This window comes from Gopherus evgoodei, chromosome 1 (genome assembly GCF_007399415.2).
Source record: "Gopherus evgoodei ecotype Sinaloan lineage chromosome 1, rGopEvg1_v1.p, whole genome shotgun sequence".
Lineage (NCBI taxonomy): Eukaryota > Metazoa > Chordata > Testudines > Testudinidae > Gopherus > Gopherus evgoodei.
Genome location: NC_044322.1, coordinates 154,995,963 through 155,023,210, shown reverse-complemented (window position 1 = coordinate 155,023,210; position 27,248 = coordinate 154,995,963). Strand labels below are relative to the sequence as shown.

General features: G+C 40.2%; 1 protein-coding gene across 4 annotated transcripts in view; it reads right to left on the bottom strand.

The window, feature by feature from the left end:
• The window catches only part of USP9X (ubiquitin specific peptidase 9 X-linked), a 212,498-nt gene that overhangs the window by 37,939 nt on the left and 147,311 nt on the right, over positions 1-27,248 (bottom strand). For all 4 annotated transcript variants that reach the window (XM_030576179.1, XM_030576205.1, XM_030576187.1 and 1 more), the window contains 11 exons: positions 21,752-21,860; positions 20,921-21,067; positions 20,648-20,794; positions 19,075-19,297; positions 13,198-13,418; positions 12,560-12,750; positions 11,982-12,155; positions 9,401-9,542; positions 7,953-8,703; positions 7,041-7,164; positions 3,431-3,656 (listed from right to left, as the gene is read on the bottom strand). In XM_030576179.1, the coding sequence (XP_030432039.1) occupies positions 3,431-3,656; positions 7,041-7,164; positions 7,953-8,703; positions 9,401-9,542; positions 11,982-12,155; positions 12,560-12,750; positions 13,198-13,418; positions 19,075-19,297; positions 20,648-20,794; positions 20,921-21,067; positions 21,752-21,860 (2,455 nt within the window). The remainder of the gene's footprint in view (positions 1-3,430; positions 3,657-7,040; positions 7,165-7,952; positions 8,704-9,400; positions 9,543-11,981; positions 12,156-12,559; positions 12,751-13,197; positions 13,419-19,074; positions 19,298-20,647; positions 20,795-20,920; positions 21,068-21,751; positions 21,861-27,248) is intronic.

Genomic DNA, 27,248 nt, shown 5'->3' with positions numbered 1-27,248 from the left:
TTTTCTTAAAGGCTTTAGGTGAGTGGCTCATGGGTGTCTGCCTGGGCTCACCTCTCTTCAAAGCAGACGGTTGTGGACATTGGGACTCTGGACATTGAAGGGCTGACTCCATGAGTAGGAGTTACAGCCTCAATTCTCTGACTTTCCTGGATATGGGCTTCAGTTGTTGACACAAGCCACACTTCTGTGGAATGTTTCTTTCTCGTAGGCAGAGAACACACAGCAATTGTCCATCGGTCACTGGTACAGATTCCTTACAACTAAAGAACTTTTTGAAGCCTGAAGAGCCGGGCATATCCTTGTTGCGAGGTAGTTCCCTTCCTCTCCTCCCCTACAGAGGTTGGCGGAAGACAAGGTCCTTTTCTCCTGCCCCCGCCCCCTTTTTTTTTTTTTAAAGGCAACAGCCAAAATAAAATGTAAATGAAGTAAAGAAAAAAGACTTCAAGACAAACTACAGATTAGCAATTTTAAGAGAGCTAATGATCTGCGGACAGACAACTATAGTTCCATCACTAGCCAGGGCAGTTAAGAAACTGAGGAGGGTTTGCCAGCACACATGTGGGCTAAACGGACACTACTACCAAAGTTCGCGAATCAGCAGCATCGGGACTCCGACCTACCTTGAGTGGAGCACCCATACAGACACTACTCAAAGCAGCAGCAAGATATTAACACTGTCTTGCGTTTGAGGGGGTTGCTCAAGATGGGGATTGGATTAAGAAGGGATGATGTGGGGCCCTTAGTTCCAGGAAGTATCTGCCACCTCTCTCACACACTTGTCTGTGGTCAATCAAGGCCACTCTCTGAGAGGTGGGAAATTCTGCCACCTAGATTCAGGTTTGGGTGGAGGAACATTTGCTTGTTCTCATAGTGGACTCAGAAGGGGTGGATCCACTTCTGGATTTTTCACCCCCATGCAGGTTTCTGCCCTGATATACCCATTGTCTTTTGTTTGATTCCTTTGTGAGGAGGATGGACAAAGGCAGCATTTTTGTCTGTTGCTGGGTTTTGTAGTCTCTCAGACTACTGGGTAGGGAGGGGCGAAAGTGTTTTGGTTTGGTTGTGCCTTCTGCCACTAGTTTTCCCAAAAAGGAGAGAGCCTGGGAATTTAGATAAACACAATTTGTTTAGAGTGAGCATCAACCTTCCAGGGACAAAGCCGGATGTGACAACAGGTTGCTGAGGTGGATACCATGGACCTGACTGAAAATCTCATTGTATTCATTGAGGCATTTGCCACAAAGGCTGTTGCTAGTGAAAATTTTCTTACGTGTAGACCAAAAGTCAGGATGGTCTGTCTTTCATGGCCTTAAGGTCAATCAGCTAAAATGTTGTGGCTCCTGGAAAGTATGTAGCCGTTAAGGATGCTCTAAGGGTGGCGGATAAAACCCCTTCTGTAGATGGCATTCACCTTTCTATTAGCTAGATTTTTGGTAAAGAAATCTCCTTCAGATGAGATTACCATATCTTTGCTAGAGAGCATCAATCTTTGGTATGTCTGTAATATTTTCTGGTTATTGCAACTTGTAATACCAAAGTACATGTCTGCTTATGCATTCACCCTTATCAGGGGTTTTCCACTCCTCTCTGATTACATCCTCAAAAAATGGATGTAATGGGACTAGTGTCTCAGGAAAGGATTTAGAAGGCAGGTTATTTACTTTTAGGCTTGTCCTTCTGCCTGCTCAGGATGGATCTCAATTGTGGATGCAACTTTTTGCACATGGTTTCAACCCCTGGGTGGAAGGCAGGGAGAAAGACCCTTAGTTGCATTTTTTTTTCTCTATTCTGCTCAGAGCATGAATCTGAGAGGTCCCCTTCCTCAGCAGTGGAGCAGCTGTCTGAGTTAGAGAATAAATCTCTCTCAGGAAAAGAAAAGGTATTAAAAAAACACCTTTTTGGATTTTGTAGCATTTCTGGCCTGCTTTGTAAGCACTGCCACCTTTCTGTAGCTAGCTTTATATGCAGTGCCCTGAGCTCTCTAGATGTGTTTCCCTTGGTGTCCTCCCCTGTGGAGTCCCACTCCCTCTGCCAAGGGGATGGGATTTCAACACTGGAGTTCTCCAATTCAAACTGGGAAGAAGAGGAACAGAGAACTTATACCTCATTTTGGGTCCAGGGGGAGTGCAAATCTGTAGATCCCTAAGGGTTTTTTCCTTCCGGTCCTGTTCTGCCCCAGGATTTACCCCCTGGGCTGGCCAGATATAGTTCTCCTCAACCTTGGAATCTCTCCCTCTCTGTGTTGCCAGATCAGGCTTTTCTATGCTAGAATTGTAGCTTCTTGGGGCAAAAGGACCTAACGTGTGTGTCCAATTCAGAGACCCATGCCCCAGCAGTGCAAAGTTTGGTTGGTTGAGAAAAAGCAGGGCATAACAGACCCTCCAAAGAGCCCGTAAAAGCAGTCTCACAAATAGCACATTGCTTGGATTTAGCTTGGTAGCTCTGCCATGCAGGGGCACCAGGCACCAAGGGACACTACTGTGCTGGCTTTGAGTGGTTGACTAAAAGCCAGCTAAATAGCTGATCTAGGAAAGGAAGAAAACAGAAACCTTGTTCCCTAATACATGAAAAAAACAGATACAAAAATAAGCTGACAAAAGTCAGAAGCAAAGTGAACCACCACATGACTGCTGAAGTGGAGGCAGACGTTCTGGCAGCACACAGAAGGCCAGAGGAGGAGGCATGGCTAGCACGGGCTGTGCTACAGCTTTGAAATGCCTCCAGAAACTGCAGACCAGAGGGGAATATCCCATATCTGAATTGTGGGAGACACTGGGCTACAGAAAAGAGCCAAGCCTGTGCTTTTGATTCTGAAGGTCCTGGCTTCAGATTCTGGCTGACATCTCATAGTGGGGGGGCCATATACAGCAGTTCTCAAAACTAAGAGCAGGAGACCATTAAGTGAAGAACTGTAAGTGGTTCTGATGAATGGTTCTGAACTCAGTATCTGGTAGCGGAATTCAGAATCAGAGGACATTCCCACATTAATGATATGGACACACAAAACATGTCCGCAACGATTTCCAGAAAGATCTACAACCCGTACTTCCTGACTTACTTCTGTCACTGCTTTGATACTTAATTCTGTAGTTATTAATCTGATGGAGTGAAGACCTGTTTTTGGAATTGTAATAACTACATTAGTTTTATGCATCCAGACTGATCAGATAAAAAAGTAGTGAACTTTTTTCTTCTGAACTATATTGAAATCGTAATTTTTGCTGCCTCTAGTGTTGCAGGAGTCTGAATGAAAAACCAGAGGCTCATCTCTATTAAAACCAGAAGATTTCTAAGAAAGTATAAAAAAATATTTGTTTATAAATAATTGCGCAGAGTTTGCAGCTTTGATGCTGACACTTGCTCCAAATGAACATTTAAACAAGATGCAAAACAAATAAGTAGGTGTTTAGACTGAAAACTGTGTAAATACCTGACTAGACGGTCCAGGAGAGGCAAAAGGTGAAGGACATGGTCCATCTTGCAATGAAAAATGTGCAATAAATACTATAAGCTTTGCAAATGCACCCCTCACTTCTGCACTAGGGCATTCCAAAAGATACTCAGAGAAGCGGTTTGAAACATTAAAAAGGACATTGTGTGCAAACCAAAAGCGTACATTCTTGCTGTGACGAAGGAGGATGCATAACGCATCATACCTGAAACAGAGAAGATACTATCACAGTTGTAATGTAACATCAGCATTAAAATAATAACTTTAACAGATATTTACAAGATGCAACCCTCATTTTCTATAGCATAAATGTCTTCCATTTGCTGTCCTGAACCACCCATTCCTTTAGAAATTGTACAGAAATCTGCTTTTTCCTCAAACACAGGTCTTTTTGATCATCTGTTCACATCTCCACAGAGAATGTGATTACTTACTCTGACTAGAGCTGTCTTAACTGTTTTGTTTACTAAACAGTAAAAAGGAACATACTGTAGTTTTCTTTCATACAAATTATTTTAAACGAACGTACCGCAATTAGAGTTAAATATTAAGCCAGAAGGCTTTCATTTCCATCTCCAACACATGCCAAAAAGCAATATGTACCTCAACTTCATCAAATTTGCACTCTAATGTAGGCTCCCAAGCTGAGAGTCATCACAGACTCAATTCCTCTGTGGATCAGGCACAGAGGGGGAAGCATAACTGATCATTGGATTACACAAGCACCAGGTGGGTCAAGACAAACATGAAATGTGTATTTTGGTGATTCACACCATAATTTACAGTTTATTGTAGTTTCTAAGTACAAAACCTGCTTTAGAAAGGTCTTCTGATTGTGTGAATCACATGCAGTTGTACTATCCCCACACACAGATCAGCAGCAGGTTATGAGAACTTTTTGATCATCAGATTCCTAGCTTAGACCCTTACTACTTGAGCTACAGGAGTAAATACTAATTCCTTTCTAGACCAGTCACTGGAGGCGGGTTTAACACCTTCCCAGTGTGTTAAACAACTATACCTCTACCTCGATATGTGACCCAATATAACACAAATTCGGATATAACACGGTAAAGCAGTGCTCTGAGGAGGCGGGGTTGCACACTCCAGTGGATCAAAGCAAGTTCGATATAACGTGGTTTCACCTATAATGCAGTAAGATTTTTTGGCTCCCAAGGACAGCTTTATATTGGGGTAGAGATGTATTTACTAGCCAGCAACTGAGCACTGGAATTCTATTCCCAGATCTGGAAGAAGAGTTTGATTTATGGTGGTTAGAGATTGACTAAACCAGTGTGGGTTAGCCTTTCTGAAAGGCAGTACAGTACAGAGCCTCAGATCGGTTTCTCATGTTTCAGATCTCAGCTCTTGGTTTAGGCCAGGGATCAGCAACCTTTCAGAAGCAGTGTGTGGAGTCTTCATTTATTCACTCTAATTTAAGGTTTCGCGTGCCGGTAATACATTTTTACATTTTTTAGAAGATCTCTCTCTCTGTCTATATATTATATAACTAAACTAGTGTTGTATTGTAAAATTAAACAGAGTTTTCAAAATGTTTAAAAAGCTTCATTTAAAATAAAATTAAAATGTTGGTCTTACGCTGCCGGCCCGCTCAGCCCGCTGCTGGTCTGAGGTTCTGTTCACCTAGGCCGGCAGCGGGTTGAGCGGGGCCTGCGGCCGGGACCCCAGCTGGCAAGGGTCCATCAGCCAGAACCCCAGACCAGCAGCGGGCTGTGCGGGGCTGGCAGCCAGGACCCAGAAGGCTGGCGGCAGAGGGTTCGAGTCAGGGCTGGGGGCTGGGTATGTGGAGGGGGGTGTAGGTGTCAGGGCAGAGGGTGGACTGGGTATGGGTGGGGGTGCCAGAGTCAGGGCTAGGGTTGTGGGTGGGCGGGGAATGAAGGAGTCAAGCAGAGGGCTGGGTATGTATGAGGGAGGTACAGGGCTCAGGGCAGGGGTCTGGGGGGGGGTGCAGTACTCAGGGAAGAGGGCGTGGTGGGGGGGTCAGGGCTCAGGGGAGAGTGCTGGGTGACTGCCCCTCTAAAAACTCAACCCTGCTGCTCCTTTTCCCGACTACCCCCTCCTGGGATCCCTGCCGCTCAGGACCCCACCCCCATCTAAGCCTCCCTGTTCCTTGTCCCCAGACTGGACTCTACCTCCTGTCGGTCCCCTGACTGCCCCAACTCTTATCCACACCCCCATCCCCAGCCAGACCCCCGGGACTCCCAGGCCTATCCAACTACTCCCCACCCCGACAGGACCCCCAGAACTCCTGACCTATCCAACCCCCACCCCCCACTCCCTGCCTGCCCTAACCCCTTTCCACACCCCTGCCTCCTGACAGGACCCCTAGAACTCCCAATTCATCCAACCCCCCCAGCTCCTTGTCCCTTTCCCACCCCCTTCAGAAACCCCTCCTTGCTCCCGGTCCCTTGACTGCCCTGACCCCTGTTCACTCCCTGCCACCTCACAAACCCCGGGACTCCCATGCCCCATCCAACCCCTCCCTGCCCCATCCAACCCCTCCCTGCCCCTAACCGCCCCCTCGGGAGACCCCCCCATCCAACCCACCCTGCTCCCTGTCCCGACTGTCCCCACCCCTTATCCAACCCCCCCAGTCCTGGGCCCCTTACCATGAGGCTCCACCCAGAGCTAGATACCCTACTCGGCGGGAGTGCCCTGCCCCGCCCCGCCGGTTGAGTGGGGAGCATGTCTGCTCCCCGCGGAGCCAAACGCTGCCCTTGGGAGCGCGCAGCCCCAACCCCGAGAGCATTGTGCGTGGCAGCAGGGCTCCAGGGGAGGGGAGAAGGCAGGGAAGAGGCCGTCAGCTTGCTGCGCTTGGCTGGTGCTCAGTCCCGGAAGCGCGGATCCTGCGGCTTGCTGTGCCGGGAGAGTGGGGTTATTTGCCCACACCGTGTGCACGCCTATGCTTCTGCTCCCTGCCCCCACAGGGGAAGCGGAGGGCAGAGGAGAGCGAGCCGGGCTGGGCGGGATTTTTAGTGGCATGCTGGAGTCCCCGCAGGCTCCAGCGTGCCATTAAAAATTGGCTCGCATGCTGTCTTTGGCATGCGTGCCACAGGTTGCCGACCCCTGGTTTAGGCAGTGCAATTGCATAAACTCTCAGCTAATGTATTTTTAAATTGGGGAGTGATGTGTGTATTAGATTTCTTGCAAAAGGGATAACAAAGAAAACAGACAATCCAACAAAAAACTGCCAGAAGTGATGACTGTGAACTTGCAATTCTCTGCACCAGGTCACTTTTCATCAAACCACCACGAGAAATTCAAAAAGTGCTCAGAGATTATATTCTGTGTTTTGGGTTAAACCTGAACTCTAACACAATCTTTACTATGGTATATTCCTGCACAATCATCATACACATCAAAAAGAAGCTAGCTTTCATCTATTTAGTGCTCAGTATCTCCCCTGTACTTTCCCATCCAGATTTAGCTCTCATCTCCACATACACATTTGAAAGAGACACGGAATGAACACCTCAAACAGTTTTAACACTATTTTTACACAACTTGAATTTCATTAAAGGAAACCAAACTGTCAAAATGGTAGAGTCATTGTTAAAGACAAATATACCAATCACTAGCAGGGCCACGGACTATTTTCTTTGTGTGAAATCCGGTGGTGAAGAGAAATCTAGCAGCTAGCTGAATACTAATCATAGTTATTTCTTCTGCTTCAGGCAACAGGTGATCTTGTCCTAAAGAAAAATGAAAAAACTCAAGTGTAGACAAAATAAACAATTTTACCTACAATAAGCAAAATGACTAACTAATGTTCTGTTTGGTAGCATAAACGTGGTCAAAACAGAATCTAACATAACGCCCAGGGCCCTATATTACTGATTAAGGTCTTATCTTTCAAAAGCGAACAGTAATTATGGGTTAACTTGAGATACCTTAAAAAGCAAGTGCTCAGGTTCCACTCTCTGAAAAACAATAGGCTGCTTTCAGGTAATTCTACGTGCTCAACTTGAGATATTAGTCACTTCTGAAAAATTAGACCAAACCTTGAAAATTTGGTTAGGTAACAGCTGAGTGATGGAGTTAATCAACCAAAGCAGTTGCTAATTACTTCTGCCTTTACTAACAAACACTTAAACGAAAGGTACATAACTTCAACAAACAAGTAAGACTTGAAGAAACTGACGGCAGGAAAAAAATGGAACAGTATTCTAGAAATTTAATAAATCTGGTATCCATAAGAATTAAGTTTAGTTTTTTTTTAAAAACAGTTTAACATAATAGATAAAAAATAACTTAATAAATCCTTTTAAAAATGATAATCAGAAAAATTATTCTAATGGTGCAGGTAACCTTAAAGAAAAGCAGTACCCATTAGGGAAAAAAAGATGTTCAAACCAAAATGCAATAAACTAACTTTTGCTAGGACTCAAGAATTCTAGACAATGATCAAAAAATATTTCCTGGCAACAGAGACTAATTTTTTATAAGAACAATATATTATAAGAAGTTTTCAAATACTAACCTGGGGGAGGATTTAAGAAGATGCTATTACAAGTAAGCAATTTCTTTATAAACTGGAAATATTCTAGACTGTACTGCATACGGTTATGCATGAATTGCACATTCTGTTTCCGTACACTTCGCTCAATGGCTGATGGCATTTTAATCTGGTGGGGTTTAGTGGTCATAGCTAGTTCTGAAATATATTTTATCAGTTCATTGTCTTTATCCATTGTGTCCATACGTTCATAAAAAAGAATGTAAGCATTCCACCACCTCTTCTGGCGTCTGTAGGACATGCGCTTCATCATATGATCAAACACCTCCCCCATATACTCTCCACCAAAACACTGATTTTTCATTTCTTCATCATCATCCATTTTACACTCTGTTACATCTCCATCATCAAATTTATACCATCGATTTTTCTCACCATCTCCACCATTTCTCTGGATAATGTAAGAGTAATAATGTCCACCACTGGCCTGACCACTGTGTACTAGCACACCAACGAGCCTGTATTTAGTGCTCCCAGAGTGCTCATTTTCTGGCTGTTCATTTTGTATCAACTGATTTTCAGGATTTACATCATCTCCTTCCAATTTAGCTACACCTGCCACCGTATAAGGCTCCATGTCCAGCTCCCGTGGAAATTCAAAATAATCATTGAACTTGATTGCACATTCCCTTTCCCAGTCATAGTCAAATCGTTTTAACTGGATAGCAAGAACGGGAGGCAACTTCTTAATCAACAAGCGTTTCACTGTATCAACCTAAAAAAAACATAACAGTATATTAACAGATATTAATTCTTAAATTTTCATTATCACTCAACACAATCTAAGGTCTAATGATGAAAAACCCATTTAATAAATACTGTAAATGTTTATCAATAATATACTGAGAAACTTCAGCATCAATATAATCTTGGCTGCAAACAACATAATGTAAACAGCATCTCAAATGTAATAAAATGAGCATGCAATGGCCTTGGAAGTAAAATATCATCCTTAACATCTCACTGAATTATTGCTAACTATTAAAACTACAGCAGTTCTCTATAGCCTACATCATCATGAGATCATCTGATCCGTTGTACATTTCAAACAAATTTCCAAGTTACTTCTGAAAAGTTTGCTTACCAATCCACTTTTCCATAAGCAGATACACTCTTTCAAAAAAAATTTCACTACTAAAAAACAGGGCTGCAGTAATTTTAGGTATAGGAGAGAAGCAGGTTGGTCATTTGAGATCTGGATTCCTGGCACAAATTCTAAAGTCTTTTATTTAAATCAATGATTGTTTCTCAGAAATATTCACAGTGAAACTGCCCCACCCAACCACGGACTGATAAGTTATCTATGTGCTAAAAAATCATCTAATTTAAATATATTATGCTAAAAACAAGCTTAAACTCTGTTAAACCAGTAACAAACTTGCATAAAAATAAATCATAAAAAGGATCATTACCTTTTTGTTACATTTTTCACAATGATATGCATTTGCACCTTCCAATAAGTCTCCTTTGACATATTGTTCCAAAGAGTCAAGCAGGTTTTGGTGATTTCTAATATCTACATTCAGAGTTGTAAAGGATTCCTCGCACTCGTACCTACAGATATGATGGGGGGGGGAGGGAGGGAGGAGAGAGAGATACAAATGTGTTTGTCCAGCAATTTTACATGGTTTGCAAAACATTCTAGCATAAAAAGTTTTGTTAGACATTTGATTACAACAGTTTGACACTCTAAAACAAGAAGCCATTCTTTATTATATAAACCTATGTATTTGAAGTCACTGCTTTGACTATCGAAGATCACAGTTGAAACTACTTCCTCTTAAGTGCTAATTCAAAATGGTAGATCATTTTTAAAACACAGTCTAATGTGTTCAAAGTACAATAGGTTTGTATTAAGCTTCAACATGAGCTCCTTCTCAAACCGCACTCCTCCACCAGGTGGTTGATACTCCAAAAAAAAAGGATAAAAGAGTTTACAAAAATAAATATTTACCACAGAAAACTCAACTCCATCCCCTGAAGCTAACAGCCACTTCGAGTGAATCAGTAAAGATGGTACCAAAATAAGCAGACATGAAGAATGACTAAAAGCATATGCTATATTTTATGTTGCACTGCAGATCTGAATCGCACCACTTATGTGCTGCACTCCAGCAGTGTTCAATGTGTTAAGGGTAGTTGTATTGAATGGTGGCAGGATTAGTTGGAGCAGATTAGCAGATGCGTTACTATGAACCTCTTGCTCAAATTTCAACCACTAATCCTACCCTGGACACTCATGAGGCATTGCAAATTTCAAAACAAACCAAGTACGTACATAGATGATTTTTCTAAGTGCTCTAAAATCTGTTAAAACAGTTGGTCTCAATCTTAATAGCTGCTCAGTTATAGCAATAGGTGCATTTCTTTTTATAAGTAACACATCAGATTATACTTTTCTGTACAGAGTGTTTGACAACACAATGTCTAGTCAGTCCCACTGGTTTCTTTGTACAGTCACTCAGTTTCTCCTGCTGAGTAGGACTTTGGCACAGCAACAGAACAGAAAAATATTCTGGAGAGAGGAAAATGCAACTGTAAAACCACAAATTGGTAGGGGCATTCAGAGACAGGTATAGTACCTGAAACTACTTTTAGCTCATGTGTTTCAAAGTGATACACAGGCTAAGAAGAATTGGATTTTTATTGGTAAATGTTGGTAAATGTCTATTTTGCTGTGCACACACAAACAGATGTAAAATATTTCCACCAATAAGCACCAAACTGGATAGGCAAAGAAAGAAAAATGCTGCTTGAGAACTTAAGATATGATTTAAAGATATTTACTTTGTATATTTTGATGTGATATTAACAATTTGTGTTTTAACTGGTATAAAATTTTAACTTTTTGAATCACATCTACTCTTACTAAATTATTACCTGACCCTCCACCATAATTTCCTATAACTGTGAAAATTTTAATAGATAAAAATAAAAATATTAAGAACATTGATATCTGTCAAAGCTATAAAAAATTAAATAGAAATTCTGTCAAGCCTATGCATACATTTAAAGTTGATATCCCTTTAATTATAGGTAAGAAACAAAGTAAGAAAAATTACATATAACTGTCTCTTGCTAAGTTAAGGGTAAAACATTTTTTAAATCCCCTTTTTTTAGTAAGAATAGAACTGTGATCATTTAACTAGTGAGCTGCAAAGCTTTAAATAATTGTACAATCCTACAGACTCAGTACTGTAAACACACTATTAGGTGAGACATTTACTTCTTTGAATAGTCCCATTTATTTTAACAGATCTATTTACAGCAGTGAATACCCTGGCTAGCAGCAGTTTTGTTTTATTTAGTCCTAAAAGCAGCAAAAATATGTATCTCTTTAAACATGTCAGACACTGTTTTAACAAAATCTGAGACAATGAGGAGACCTTGAGGAAAGCGAGCAGCAGACTTCTGTTTCTTCTTCCAGAGAGGGAGTGTGATGTTGTACCTACCATAAATACAGGCTGAAAGAGCTGTTCTAGTCACACAAAATATTTTTGGAATGAAATTCTTAATGCTTAGTCTCAAATCAAAGCTTCAAGAAAAGATCAAAAAAGGATCTATTTTTGAGTTATATAAAGCATGAAAATGATGCATTCCAATGATCAATATACACATTAATGCAGTGGTCCCCAACCTTTTTCATCTGGCAGGCGCCAGACAACAAGCTACAGAGGACCGTGACGGCGGACAAGCATCTGCCTCAATGCCGCTGACAAGTGACGTTATCCAGAGGCGTTGATAGTGGGAGCAATAAGATCAACAGAACACTAGTGCACTGTACATAATGTTAAGGCTTTACCCAGACAAGATAGCAAATTCCATTAAAGGCGAAATATATTCTCAATATTAATGTTTTTTTTTCCAATTGATCCTTCTTCTAACAGGAAGACTTTTATAAGGCAGTTTATTTGCTTAACACCACTTTGGTAACCATCTTCTCACACAAATGTAGACTGTTTTAGTGTGAAAAAGGTGAAACGAAATACTTACCTATGTGGGCACCCTTGACAAATCTTTTGATCAGCGAAGGAACCTCCCAAAACCTTACTTAACATGGCTGGATGCCCCAAAGCTTTTAAAGCTTCATCTAGACTGTCCACCAAGGAATTAAAAAATTCTAAAGCATCATGTTGTTCACGGAGATTAACAGGTTCACCCCAAAGTCTAAAAAGAAAAAAAACAACAATGTTTTGGGGGTATTTTTGGAGCACAGAAAAATACACTGAAATAATACCACCTCTATTCACTTTTCCTGAGCATAGGTAACTGACTGCTTATGGTGTTGTGAATCAACTGGTACAAAAACTAAACATTCCCTTTCACATATAACCAAATATCTGGCTGCTAAGTCTCAAAAATTGCTAGAGTTCAAAGATGTCCCTGTTACTTCTGCTTAATTCAGCTTACCTTTCCACCATTCTAAATAGCTCATACATATAAAGCCACATAAATCTTAAAATTTATACAAACTGCTTATGTCTATTACTTTTTTCATATAACTGACCTCTATTATATTTTAATAGTCTCAGTGAATGGAAATCAATATTAAAAACCAATTTTATATTTACCTGAATTGTTTCCAAAAACCTCTTGGTACATAGTACTGTAGTCTGGAAGCTGCTAAATGACCAAAGATGACTTGGAGATGTCTCAGAACTCCAATATTGTATTCTTTTCTATCTTCTGTTTTACTTAATGTTGGTTTATCTTCATACTGATGTGGATAACCAAACACATCATCCCGAGGATCAACATTGCTCTATCAAAAACACAGTCAAGTAATCTTCATTAACATAATGAATATAAGCAGAATATAGGAGAACTAAAACTAGCAACAAGGTAACCATGTACAGTATGGTGCACCCTAAGTTTACAGAACAATTATTGGAGGAAAATAGTAATTTATGTATTGTATCTCTATTTTAAGTTACACATGCTACATGTAGACTAAAAATGTCATCTACAATGTAGATTTAACAATCACGGATTCCAGATGAGGGGAAAAAAAATGAAGGGGAAAAGCAAGCCTGATTCTTTTGGATCTTCTACTCTAGTTGCCAGCATTTTCAAATAAGAAATATTATATTATAGTTTTGTTGCTAGAAATGTAAGGAAACCCCATTAAAATAAATTTCTGTCTGATGAAAAAAGTTATGAGGACTTGAAAGTATTAAAACAGATGACAGCAGGTCATCTGTATAATTACCTCATTGTCCTGCTTCTCATCCCCAGACATATCATCGTCTACATCACTGCCTGTGCCTTCAATTGCAAGAATACCATTTCTGATAGCTGGAATCATGTATAGCTGCTGAATGACAGAATTCATGTAACAAGTAGCACCAGCATTTTTTAATCCTACAAATCCCTTTGATGGCCGAGGCCCAACAGGTGGCAAATATTCCCATTCTGTAAGGGCTTCACAAGCTACAAGAGAATAACCAAAATTGATTAAAAAATTATTTTATTACAAAACAATATCTATTATGATAATCAAGGCAATTCCATAAAACTGAAATTACTATTTGTTCACAGTCATATTAAACAAAGTTTAACTTACCAAACTTTCAAACAGAAAATAGTTAAAAACCTCTAAAATTAATGACCTCATTTGTCGACAATGACAGTTTAAGTGAAATCTTAAAGTAAAAGTATCTTATATAACCAATTTAAAAATAAACATAGCTAGTGCCAAATTAGCAGCAGAAATACCTCACTTGAGACCAGTGATTCACCTTTTAAAGGTTGAAGAATTCAAAATCCATTAGAAGTGACAAGGAATCAGAGTTCAGAATACTGCACCAGTTTGGCTCTGTAACTTGTTTCCTTATCAAAGTAAAGAAATGTGTAAAAGAATACTTCTCTAGTCAGACTACAGTCCTCTTAAATATTTTATTCTACATCATGTTTGTTTATGCCACACATTTTACTTCACAGTTGTATGCAATTTCACATAAAGATATCAATATGGCTTACAGTTGGGTTTTTCTCTGAAAATGGATGTTTGTTACATATAACTGGAGATTCTTCAAGATGTGGGTTCACTCCATATGCCCGAGACTGGAGATTTCTAGAAAGTAGAGTGCATTGGTCCGCCCCTGAACAGTTGCTCCCCTCATGCTCTGCACCAAAAGGTATATGGGATGGTGCGGACCGATGCCTCTCTAGTTCTCTCTCTTACTGTGAATCATATAGGATTCAAAGCTGCGGAGAAGAAGAGTGGGCAGTGGAATATAGGTAAGGACCAAACATCTCTAAGCAGATCTGGTTACAAGTAGGTGACCTCCATTTCTTCGAGTGCTGGTTTCCATGTGTATTTTCATATGTGGGTAATTGGTATGCAGTACTCAAACAGGAGCAGGAAGCAAGGATGCAATTGGTACACGTCTGTAATACTGCTGTCCCAACAGGTGGTTCTGTAGAAGAGGCCTGGACTAAGGCATAATGGATGAAACTCCAAGTTGCAGCCTTACAAACGTTTAAAGAGATGCTACAGGGGCTGCCTGTGCTCTAGCCCTCACCCTTTCCAGGGAAAAATTGCACACAGATGATAAAGAATGATACAGACGGACATCTACTTGGAGAGTCTCTGACCCAATAATGCTTGTCCCCATGATTGCTCTGCTATCGTGACAAACAGTCTACGTGTTCTCCTAATTTCTTTCTTTGCAGATATATTGCTCTACAGCCCTGCACTGTAGAAGACAGTCCACCTCCTAACAGAGGATTTCCTTGTGAGCATGGTCCCTGAAGAGGGGGAAGAGACTCGATATTGTAGTTGGATGGAATGATCTCTAGTACCCATCTGTCAGTTGTTATTCCCCTCCAGCTGTGGGTGAAAAGGGTGAGGCAACCAGAGGTTTGGGAGGCAGTAGGAAATGGTATCAATAAAGATACATGGTTCTCAAACATCCCATCAAAAGTAACCTGATTGGTGGATGGGGGTTGAATGGATATAGCTGTGGTGGAGGAAGCTGCATATCTAGGTTTTTATGCTCTCTGACATTTGCACAGCAGCAGTTTGAAAGGAACTGGTGGCAGAATAGCTGAGGGAAAGGTCTTGGCTTGTACACTTGGTTTATGGTATTTTCAATTTGGGGCCAGGGTATAAATCCCCAAGGAATCGAGAGTTGTCCTGGAGTCCTCAGCAAGCATAAATATTAGTCTTTTCATTGACTAGATTAGGGTCCTCAAAGGGCAAGTTCTCAATGGTATTTCTGGACTTCCCTATGGAACCCCAAGAAGTGGAGCCAAGATTCACACCTCATCACTACAGCTGTAGCTTTACCTCTAATGAAGTATCAGTCATGCCCACTGCAGCTTGAAGAAAGTTTACTTGCAATTGGGCTCTGTCCTCCTGATAGAGCTGGTCTTTGAACTTCAAGTGTTTGTCAAGACATTTTTTGCTAATAAAGACTCACAGTTAGCAATTTTGAACAGAAAGCTGGGGTGGATAAAAATACCTCCTCTCTCAGAAGGTCAAGGCTTTTAAGTGCCCTTGTCTGCAAGAATTGCCTTGCAGTGCTATAAGCCTGGATGTCTTAGTGGCTGCTTGTACTACTAGGGAGTTGTGGGCAGTGACAGTAAACAGAAACTCTGCCCCTTTAACTAGTACAAAATATTGCCCCTCAGCCATTTTCAGGGTGGGAACATAGGAAGCAGGAGTATGCTAAACTACCCTGGTTGGTTTCACAATGGCCTTATTTGCTGGGTGGATCACTTGACCGGGATTCAGAGGGCTGCAAACGGTCAAGTGGAATCTGTATCTCACCCTCCACCCTCTGCAGGAGCTTTTGTTGCTGCCTGTGGTAGTCAGGTGGGGATGGCAAGCATGGGACAATTGTCTCATCAGGTGACACCGTCAGAACCATTGGTACCAGTGAATCTGGTTCGATTTCTTCCCCCTTGCATACCAACAGAGCCAGCTGGCATTGGCTAGAGGAGGAAGGCCAGCGGTACCCATGTACAGATCCAAGGTGCCTAATTAGGGATCTTATGGGCACCAATATGGCCACTTTGAAGGGTCAACCCACTGGGGGGGATCCCAAGACAACAGGTACCACTGGTCCCATGGGTAGTCATATCTGAGTGGAGGATGGATCCAAGACCTCCTAGAGTCTCTGTCCAGACTAGTCGTCTTCTGTGGAAGCAATGGCTTGTCTAGAACATCTGAGCTGGCCAACTAGAAGGTAAGTTCCGGTTCCAACAGCAATGCTGTTGGTATCAGTGGATGAATGCTCCAACTTGTGAACAGGATATGGAGTATCCTTTTCTCCTTGAGGTGGTTTCCTCCCCCAGTGTGGATATGTCACTCAGAAGAACCAGACCCGAAGGGAGAGGCAACTGAGGATAAGGAAGGATGAAAATATCTTCCGGAAAGGTATAGGTTTCAGTCCATCCTGGAGAGTGAAGTGTCACAGTGGTTAGATCCAGCACATCCATGGTCATGGTGGTCAGTGGGTCCTTCTGGGGACAAGATGATACCATGTAAGAGGAGTCCTAACTGGAGTTCCTAGTTGGTGTCAGCATGTATTGATCCTTAGGTTTAAGAGCTGGAGTTGGTACCAATGGATCCTTTCTCCTTTGCACATTATCCTCATAATTTGGAGGTTTAGATGGTCATAGGTCTTTAGGACCCATGCATGAGGACTTGCCCAATTTGGACAGAGTAGGGGAGGGATCCTTTCTTTTAGGAGAAGACCTGGAAGGGGATCTGTCCTTGAGTATACGAGTGAGCCCTTTAGTCTCGTCAAAAGCCCAGATCTAGTGATTCCCTGGGCTTAGCAGCTCTGGCCTCTGCTTTTGAGCTTGAGCTTGTTGTAAAACAAGTGGGTCTTCCTGGCCTGGATCCACATGGGGTCCCATGTTTTTTTTCCTTGATATACTTCCTCCGTCAGAGCTCTTGTCCCTCACAGGTTTGGGGAAGGAAAGAGTGGAAGCTGTTGAAATTAGCAGAGACAATGGCCTCTCCAAGACTGTAAAGAAAACACTAGTGTTCATCACTGACTGAGGAGGAGACAGTTCTTAAATCCCAGTACTTTAAGCATAGTCCTTCTCCACAGGATCCCCGAGATGAAGAGAAACTAAACTAACTAGACTATAAAAACACTAAAATGCTATGAATACTAAAACTATATACAATTATAGTTAAAGGTTTTGAAAGATGATGCAAAGATAGCTTTGGACACAGGATTCTGACTCAGACCATGAGGCAATAAGAAGGAACTTGAGAGGTGCTGGTCTACATCATCCCTTATCCTCTCAGTAAAGAGCACGAGGGAAGCAACTGTGCAGAGGCCCAGACCAACAGACAGTACTTGCTAGAAGTCTTCAATCTCAGGTGCATGAAGTGCATGAATGGCCACATGTGGAATACACATAAGAACCAGCACTTGAACTATTCCTTTAATCCACCCCCCAGACTCTCAACTCGTATTTTACTGTCACCAAGAAAGCTAAAATCAGTGATCAACAGGCCAACCTAGTGATGTCCCAGCAACACTAACGCAAGCAACTCTGATTTGAAAGTGACCTATAATTTTTTTCCCCACAAGCTAGTGAACCATTGTGTATATATAGGCTCCCATGCCTTTGCCAAATCTATGAAAATCCATCCAAATTTGGAGAAAAGTTATAAGCCTTTGAAAAATCATAGTTTGCATATGCTCAGACTTTAGATAGTAGCAACTAAATTCCCTGAAGATTCTGTCTGCATGGGGCATGCTCCAGCCCAAGGCTCTTCAAGACTTTCCCTGCAACTGCCCTGCTGGACTGCTCCAGACTCTGCTGCGTCTGGGCACCAGAACTGAGAGAGGGGAGATGGTCTCCCATGCTCTCAGGATATGTCTACACTGTAACGTAAGCCCTTGCTTGGCTACCCCCCCTTGCATCTATACTCCAACTGTGCTAACTCAAGGCTCAAATGCATGGTCCCAGGATCTGCAGGGCTGGATTTGAGTCAAGCTGGGACCCAAGTTTCAAGCCCTACTGCTTTGTAGTGTAGATGCAGCCCCACTTGACTCAGGTCCCAGGAGTAAGCCAGAAGTATCCTACAATTCCATGGGACAACTTCCTTAGTCCTCTCTATCACAACAATCTGGAATCCAATCTATTGAAAATGGACACTACACTCCCTCTGCAAACTGCAGAAATTCAGGTCAGTATTAACCTATTCTGGTCTGATCACCTATCTGCAAGCACACTATCAGAGAGCCTTCTGGGTTTGCAATGCAGAGAAAACAGATCAAGCCTTTTGCAAAGCGAGCTGCTTCCTGGTAGTGTTCAGGGTGGGCAGTAAAGTTTTCCCACAGCACACTACGGTCCTAGGGCCAGAGCAGCCACATGGAGGAGGTGTGGGCACGCCACGGGCAGCCTAGGGACTCTAGGATATGGTTACTTTGACTCAGGTTTGCACACTGCATCATGGAAGCCAGAGCCCTTGGTTTGAGCATGGGTCAAAAAATTCTTAACTTAGGTTAAAATACAATGTATTTTATATTGGGCTTACACTGCAGTGTACACCCTCAGGGACCCTCCTGTGGGCCCAGGCAGCATAGAGGAGGAAGCTGCCAGATTCAAATGCAAAAGAAACAAGAAGTGGATCTGCGGGGGAGTGGACTAAGGAGTAGAAAAAGGTGCTGGGAGACAAATCTGATAAGGAGCTGGAGTGCAATGGAAGAACTGGGGCTGACTGGGACAAGGAGACAGGAGATGAGGGACACAGATAGGGCAAGGAGCTCAGGGAGGGAGATTAAGTGGGAGAGACATGGAGTATGGGGGTGGAAAATAAACTGGGAGAGTCTGGGCAAGGAGACTGGGACATGATCAAGTTATTAAAGACTGTCATAATGCATACATACCATGGAGCCAAAGTAAGGTTGCAGAAACAACCTTAACTCTGGCATTCCCTAACTTTGGAGTGATTAACTTTAAGTTTGTAAAGTAAAAGATTCTTTCAATTGGGAGATGCGTGTGTGTAATTCGCATCAGAATCATCTGACAACACAAGCTGTAAGTGGGAGGAAACACATATACAATGCATAAATTAAACAATGAAAAATAGATGGTTAAAAATGCTACATACTAGTGATTGCTGTGCCTATGTAATACATTTCAGTCAAGGTGTCTACTATTTGTTTGAGGTTTCGGACACACCCCACTGCTAGTGCTACTAGCAACTCAAAACCAGCATTAATGGTAGCTGGTGAACTACAGACTGGTATGGCTTGCTCAGCAGGCAGTTCTCCATTTCTCATGTATTGTAAATATACATTGGAAGCTGGAAAGATGAAGTCATCTATCAATTCCTGAAAAACAGAGAAGTCATTACCCGTTACTATTAAAAAACAAACATTTTTCAACAGACTGGAAAGCGTTACACCTCCAGCCCAACATAACGCTGTCCTCGGGAGCCAAAAAAATCTTACCGCATTATAGGTGAAACTGCGTTATAAACTTGCTTTGATCTGCCAGAATGTGCAGCCCTGCACCCCCGGAGTGCTGCTTTACCATATTAGATCCGAATTTGTGTTATATGGGGTGGCGTTATATTGGGGTAGAGATGTATAACATTTGTTAGAGAGATGATTGAAAAGAATATAGATAAACTAAAATGTATTTCATTCTATAATAAAGAGGAGCCTAAAAAAAGATAAAGTGGTAGTCTTATTTTTTTTGGAAATATTCTATCTTCAAGTCAATTCTCTTTTTAGAATGTAATTGTAAATCTCTAATCAATCTGGATCAGTGACAAATCCTGTTAAAATTAGTGTATCGCCTTTGGAAAGTACTATTCTAGCTGCTGCTTTGTGTTCTCAACAAGAGAGCTTCAAAGCTCAGAGCTATCACCCTACTGATGCACAAAAAACACTTGATTCACCAGCTATTCAGACAACACGATGATGTTGCGTATAAACTTGAACACAAAAGAACAATAAATTAATTAGCAAGAGCTAATAGACTGAATTTAGGACACGGAAGGAAAGAATTTCTGTGCTCTATATCTGTCTCACTATGCATTATTTGTCAATCTAACTCGCAGCTGGGGAAACTGAAGCAACAAAAGGATATAAATAAAAGACCCTACTTGAATTGTGGGAAGATTGTCAAAAAATTGTGGCTGAGTTCTGAACAAGACATAGAAAATTGCAGAAAAGTAATAGTGGAAATTATTTGTGGTAATAAAGTCCGTTATTACTTTTTCTGTGATTTTCCGCTGTTGGCCACCCAGGGCTGAGAGTGGGAACATGGGGCTGAGAGTGAGGGCTTCTGCTGTTGGCTGCCCAGTGCTGACAGTGGGGGCTATCAAAATTGTGGTGGAAGCCTAATATTGCGGAATCCACAATTTCTACAGGTTAAGTGGGGCTTTAGGTATAAAGTTATCTCGCTAAGTTGTAACAAACCAACGAACAGTGGTCTGAAGATGTAAAAGGAAATGTAAATGCTAAGTATTCTTAACAGACCAACATGTCCATTATACTTTGAAAAGTTTAATAAATTCCAAGTACAACCATTTGTTTTACAAACAAGAAATGTTTCATGGAATGAGGCACTTTTGTGGTTTCATTCTGTAAAATAAAAAGTTTCTCCAAATTTTTTTTGATTCGTTTCAAAGTAATTATATTAAAAATTAACATATAATACAAACTGTAACTTACTTTGATGAGATTAGCACCTCCCTTTTCACAACCAATATGATATTTCTTTTCAGGGGTTTGGAATGCCAATAACTCTTTTGTTACCCCAAGGTGGCCTTCTAAGATTGTCTCTTCAACACCTGTTTCTCCTGTTCTTTTCACTTCATCCTAACATTTAAAAAAAAAAATGTTAGAAGGCTTGAAATTATAGATTTTTTGTAAAATTTACAACTAGATTTTAATATGAATTTTTGGAAAACCAATTTCTACAATTCACCTCATATTACAACTTACCCTAATCCTTTTAAGCCAGTCTATTTCATTATTAAGAAGAACTTCAGCATTGGGCACATTAATATTACTGTTGTAAGCGTAGTTAAGAAGGTGTCTTAATAGGGTGAAGTAGTCTCCTGAATGCTTAGCTCTTTCTCTTGCAGTACTCTATAACACAAATATAAATAATGTATAATTGATAAATGCCTTTTTTATTTGGAGCCACTAAACCCAATTTTGTCCTAAACTGAACAGAATTTTAATGGAAAAATAAAATGAAAATGTTTAAGATTTTAAGAAATTTTAAGAAACATTAAGAAATGTTTAAGATTTTAAGAAGTTGTGTGTAAACTTAAAAATGACTTTTTTTTTAACCTAAATATTTGAAAAGCAGCTTCTTTCACTAACTTGCAAAGATCAACTGAGGAGATGAAAACATTTAGTACAGAGCCAGAAGTACACTGAATTTGAAAGTCCTGACAGGCACAGGAAATGAAGGAAGAACTGCTTCACAAATATGTAGCTTAAAAACAAATGTATTCCATAATTTATGCATATTTATCTAATTTAAGGAATAAACCTTCCAAAAAAGGTTGCCATTTACTTTTAAAAGTTACATTTTTTAAATATATTTGTAGTATTTGCATGAGACCATTTTTTCCCCTATCAAATTGGAATTATTCTATAACACACTGCAATATAAGAGCCATAGCAGCATAATCGAAGAAAAAATGTTTAAAACATGTAAATTCAAGTGTATTATACATGGTAGTAATGTACTTTTTATTGAAATAATTTTTATCCTATCAAACTGTACTAGAATAATGAAAGTGTTAATTTCAAATGCCTTACCCCCAACACAGTAAACAGCAGTGTAATGAAGAAAAGCAGAGGTCTCTGTCCCATACAACACCTGGTAGCCATTAAAAAGAATTGTTCCTGTGCCATCTGACGAACAGTTCTGAAAATAGTGAAAAAACATTTAATTTTTCCCATAAAAGGATACACACAATTATAATGTGGGCTAAAAAAATACCTCTTGAAATCAGTGAAAATTGATAGAAAGAGAAAACACACATAAAACTGTAAATTATATAATCAAACTGCACAATATAATTATTTTTGGCAAAATTTAAGAAACAGCAATACCTTCAGTTTAGTTATTGCCCCTCATTTGTTTTTTCTTTCAAGAGAATTACTCATTTATAAACCAAAAACTATAAAAAGAATTAATACAAACTTTTAAATATCTCATCTTGCTCTTTAAAACAAGATGAGCAAAAAATCTGTGTTGTCATCTTTCAGTATAAGTGAAAGTGATCTGCAATCAGACTGAACAAACACCCAGCAATTCTGTACGTCTGCCAGCCCTTGTTCCATGGTCCAATACCAACATGGTGACATTAACCCCACACTAGAATCCACGAGAGAGTGGGGTGGTCCATTAAGCACTTACAAAAACAAAAGGCCTCAACACGTTTGAAGATTGTAGTTTCTTTTTAAATATCTTGTACTCCATAGGATGTAAACTACATTAAAAGAATCTTTGCAAAACTATGCAATATAGCTTAAGAACAGTTTACTTCCTAGACTGTCTCCTTATTCCATGGCAGATGTAACTTTACCTGCATACTATGTATGTACTGGACATCAAATTAAGTCAAAACTGATGACCTGGACTTTAGTGAGACATGAGAATGCAAAGTTTAAAACAAATTATATCCTGAATGCCCTTTACCTTTGCTATTTGTAACATTCAGCATATAATTCTCAAGTTACTGGACTTCTGGCATCCTAACTGCAGGTCATATTTAAAAAAAAAATCAGTTGAAAATTTATGAACACGATGTACCTAACTATAAATTTTACATCTTGTTAAGAAGGTTCTTCCAGTCAAGTGTGTAGTATGACTTACTGAGAATTCCCTTAAGTGATCTAAGTTTAAAATTAAATTCATATACTGCAAAGTAGGGGAGGAAGACAAAGATGTAATCAGAACACAGATAAGAAGAGAAGCTCTCTGAGTATTCAAGTGGCTGGAAAGGATGGAGAATTGAGACGATCATGGTTTCTTTCATTAAAAATTGAGAGTAACATGCAACATAACATGCAGCAATGTATACATGTAAAAAAAGAAAACAATACTGTATGTTCACAAATGGTTGGAATTTGATGAGACTTAATATCTTCACCATTTAAAATAAAATACTAGAAACCAGAACATGCAAAAAAGTCCTATTTAAAAGATATTTTTAAGCACAAGATATTTATTTGGCAAACACACAATAGGACAAACATACAACAGGCCGAGTTCTCCAAACCAACACACACACACACACTCGTCTGTCACTGTGAACAACTGTCATTACACTAAAAACTATCAGATAAAATGATTAAATGAAGTAATTTTATAGAATAGAATTCTTTTCTGGACATGGGCAGTGCTTCTCTTTTTGAAAATACTAGTGGCAGTTCAGAATCATCCAAACAGTTCCAGAGTTAGCTATTCCTCTCCCACTTTCATGCTCGATGAATACTTTCACAAATGTATGGAATCATTAAAAAGTTTTGTTTATATATATGTTGTAATCTTCTAATACCTTCTTTAATTGTGCTAAATATACACCTCTATCCCGATACAACGTGACCCGATATAACACAAATTTGGATATAACGTGGTAAAGCAGTGCTCCGGGGAGGTAGGGCTGCGCGCTCCAGTGGATCAAAGCAAGTTACTATAATGCTGTTTCACCCATAACACAGTAATATTTTTTGGCTCCTGAGGACAGCATTATATCAGGGTAGAAGTGAATATACACATGAACCTTGAATTGGCCATCATACATATATCCAGAAAAAAATTAACTCAAAGGGGGGTGGAACTGCAGACAAATCAGTTACAGAAAAGAAATCTGGTACATTTTTTCCATTCTTGAACTGTTCCAAATATCTTGAGCGACCAGGAGAAAGGGCAGTAAGAAAAAATTAGTATGAAGGGAGAAAACAGAAGAGAATCATTTCCCCTTCTCTACAGTAAGAGAGATTAGTAATTTTGGGATCACCTCTTGGAACATCTTCCTGCTAAAAAGATACTTCTGCTTGAGAGTGAAAAGTAAAGCTTATAGTGTTTTATGAAAAAGTCTTGACGTTGACAAGGTGGCAATTTTATGATTTCCCCTATTGTGGCTGACATATCTTCTGCCCAGGAGACTACTGTGGAATACAATGAAAGGGATCTATCCCTTTTGGAATAGTGGCTGAATAGGCTTCAGTGATATAGCATTCGGTTCACTAGATACACAAAATATGGATGCATTGCAGATCTATGCATTTAAAAGTGGAAGGAACTGAACTGGGATGATGTTTTCCTGAACTGATCAATTCTTTTAAAAGTATATTTTAATTGCTTCCCTCACAGTAGCATGTGCCATGCTTTTTCCTTCTGATGTGGAGCATTTGAGCAAAATGAGGAAAAAATATTTCCTGCAATGTATGAAAAGTTAACATTGGTTACAAAAGATTTTAGAGTCCACAGAGCCACTGTCTTTTTCCTCTTGAAAAATGTAGTAAGTCTTGTATCTTAACAGCAGAGATTTGGTGACCACTATGCCTTTATGGAACAGAAATACAAAGTAATTCTATATAGTAGATTTTGAATAGATGGGTTAAGAGAGATCCCAGACACAAAAGATAAGAGATAACTGCTGGTTTGGTTAGAGATGCTGCTCAAACAAACTTAGAGGCTGATCTACATCAGACTTGGATAAGCCTGAGTCTGAGATTGGTTTATACTAAGACATAGGATGCAATGGTGGTTGGTACATGATGAGGTTTAGTTCCAACGTGTAGGACACACAAAAGAGCTGAAACACTTAATATTTCCTAGGATTTGATCTATTGTGAACACAAGTGGGATGGATGGAAGGCTTGCAGCACCTGTTACTATGAAGGGATATTGCAATGTTTAGGAGTTCAACAGTTCTGGGATAAGTGCTCCAGCCTGTTAGTAGGTTGATAGAGTGGAGACATGAGATCTCTACTTGGTCTGAGTATCATATCTTCAATATCTGTTTTGGGGGATGAAAACAACAGATGTCTTACTCCCTTTCATCTTTCCACAGACTCTGCCTAGTAGTGGAAAAGTGGAGGAAAGGTAGAAAAGCCAATCTGCAAATTTGTTAGCCTGTTTCCTGGTGAAGGAGAGCCTGGCCTTTGAGTTACATCTAGATAGCTCTATGACATCTCTAGTGGTGTAGCTTTGAAATATGAGCAGAAACACTTCTGTTGCAGGGACAAATTAAGGACCATTCTGAGGTGTTTATCTGTAAATTGCTTAGCCAGTCTCCTCTTGTTTTCAGGGTATTCCCTTACACTTGACTGCCATAACAGAAGGTAGGTGACATTTTGCCCACAAAAGAATCTGAAATGCTTTGACATTTAGATTTGAGTTTCTTGTACCCTGCTGTTCATTTATGTATGCCAGGAGCACTATGTTAATTGACTGAAACAGCACATGACCTTGCTCTCAGGAAATCTGGGAAGTCCTTAAGAGCCAATCCAATTACTTTCCTCTAGGAAGTGATAATTCTGAAGATATGATACTATGAAGATCTGAGCTTGACCATGTGCCCTGTGTATTATGGTTCTTCGGATATGTTCCACAGTTCCAAAGCCTAGCAAACGTGGCTAAGATTAGAGGGAAATGAGGAGAGATTACCATTATATTCCAGGCCCCTAAAAATAAATCTGGAAGCTCTCTCTTGATTGTTTTTAAAACTCTTTGCATAAGATCAGAAGACCTATGTTCTGGATGTTCTTTAAATGTATCATAAATGCATACTGCCAAAGAATGGAGAGGGCCCTCTGGGTTGCTTCTAGTGGTTCCAGGGGAAGGCTATTTGGATGAGCAGGTCCTCTAAGAATGGGTATAGAGAAGTTCCTACAGTTCTTAGCTGGATTATCACCACTACTAGTAGTTTTACAAACACTTGAGAAGGTAGACAGTACAAGTAGTTACCCTTTGGTCAGTTGACTAGGCTGACATCCTTCATTATGCTAAATCTGGTTTGCTTCACCATGATGGTGGAGAAGGGAAAAATAGAGATAAGGAGCTCAGTGGGTGGTCGCATATAAGGGGAAGAGCCCCTTAAATTTTAGGGCATGTGAGAGAGTGAGAAAAATTGTTGGCTAATGGCACCATATCATCTTTAAAGGCTGGGATGGTAATGGATGAGTCAGGAGAGCTGAAGTGCTGCTCTGTTTAGCAAGTTGGACACAGAATTAAGATGCGAGGGGAAAAAAAAGAGGTGTGGGTCTAGCCCCAGAATGCAGATAGGTTTGAACTGCCTCTAGTGTTTGCAGGAAGAAAGACAATACAATTGTCTCATACACTGGGAAAGAGGTCAGGATACAGAAACAGAACAAAATGTCTCAAAACTAAAGCACCACTTCAAATTTGGTCCCAGTTAACAGCAATCAAAAGTAAACACTGTCTCTTAACTGTTCACTAGTGGTCTCTAACCTAGCAATGAAAGGCATAATGTAATGGCTGAAAGCTTAAGTCAGCAAAGTTCTGATTGGTAATAAGACAGTTTTAACAGCAAGGTAATTAACCACTGGAATAGATTATCAAAAGGATCTCAAATTCTCCATCATTTGGAGTCTTCAAATCAAGACTAGACGTCTTTCTAAAATGCTCCAGTTAGGTCACAAATTGTGCCAAAATGCAAGATTCAGAGAGAAATTCTACGACCTGTGTTAAGCAGCAGCTGAGGTTAGATAAAATGGTCCCTTTTCTGGCCTTCAAATTTATGCATACTTCAATTTGAATTCTGTAGTCCAGTTACTGATGCACAAATGCCCAGAACAGAAAACTCCTCATTACAAATGGCATCTTTGCTGACCAGTTTTAATAGTCTCCTATGACTGAAGGGGTCTCGATACTTAGCTTTGAGGTGGGGTTGTTAAGCTTCTACTATGTGTGTTCTGTAAACAGGTTACTTCACTTTCTAGTGCAGTCAATCCAATACCATTCATAAGTAAATTTACTTTAATATTTAAAATTCATCCTAAATGAAACTTGTAAGATGTTCAGATCAACTAAGTTAATTCTGTGATTTATCAGCACTGAGAAATATACAATATGTTATACTAGCACCAGATGTTTATGTGAATGCCAAATGTAGTTAAATGTTAAGACTCATGAGTCAGCTCTTGCAGCAATACAAGGAGTTGCTAATTATCATTAAGACATGATTTGTCATTACAAAATAACAGATGTCATTCATAGTAACAGGAGACTAAATATTTAGGATAGTTCTTTTGGTTGCTCCTTTCAATGTCAAAATAC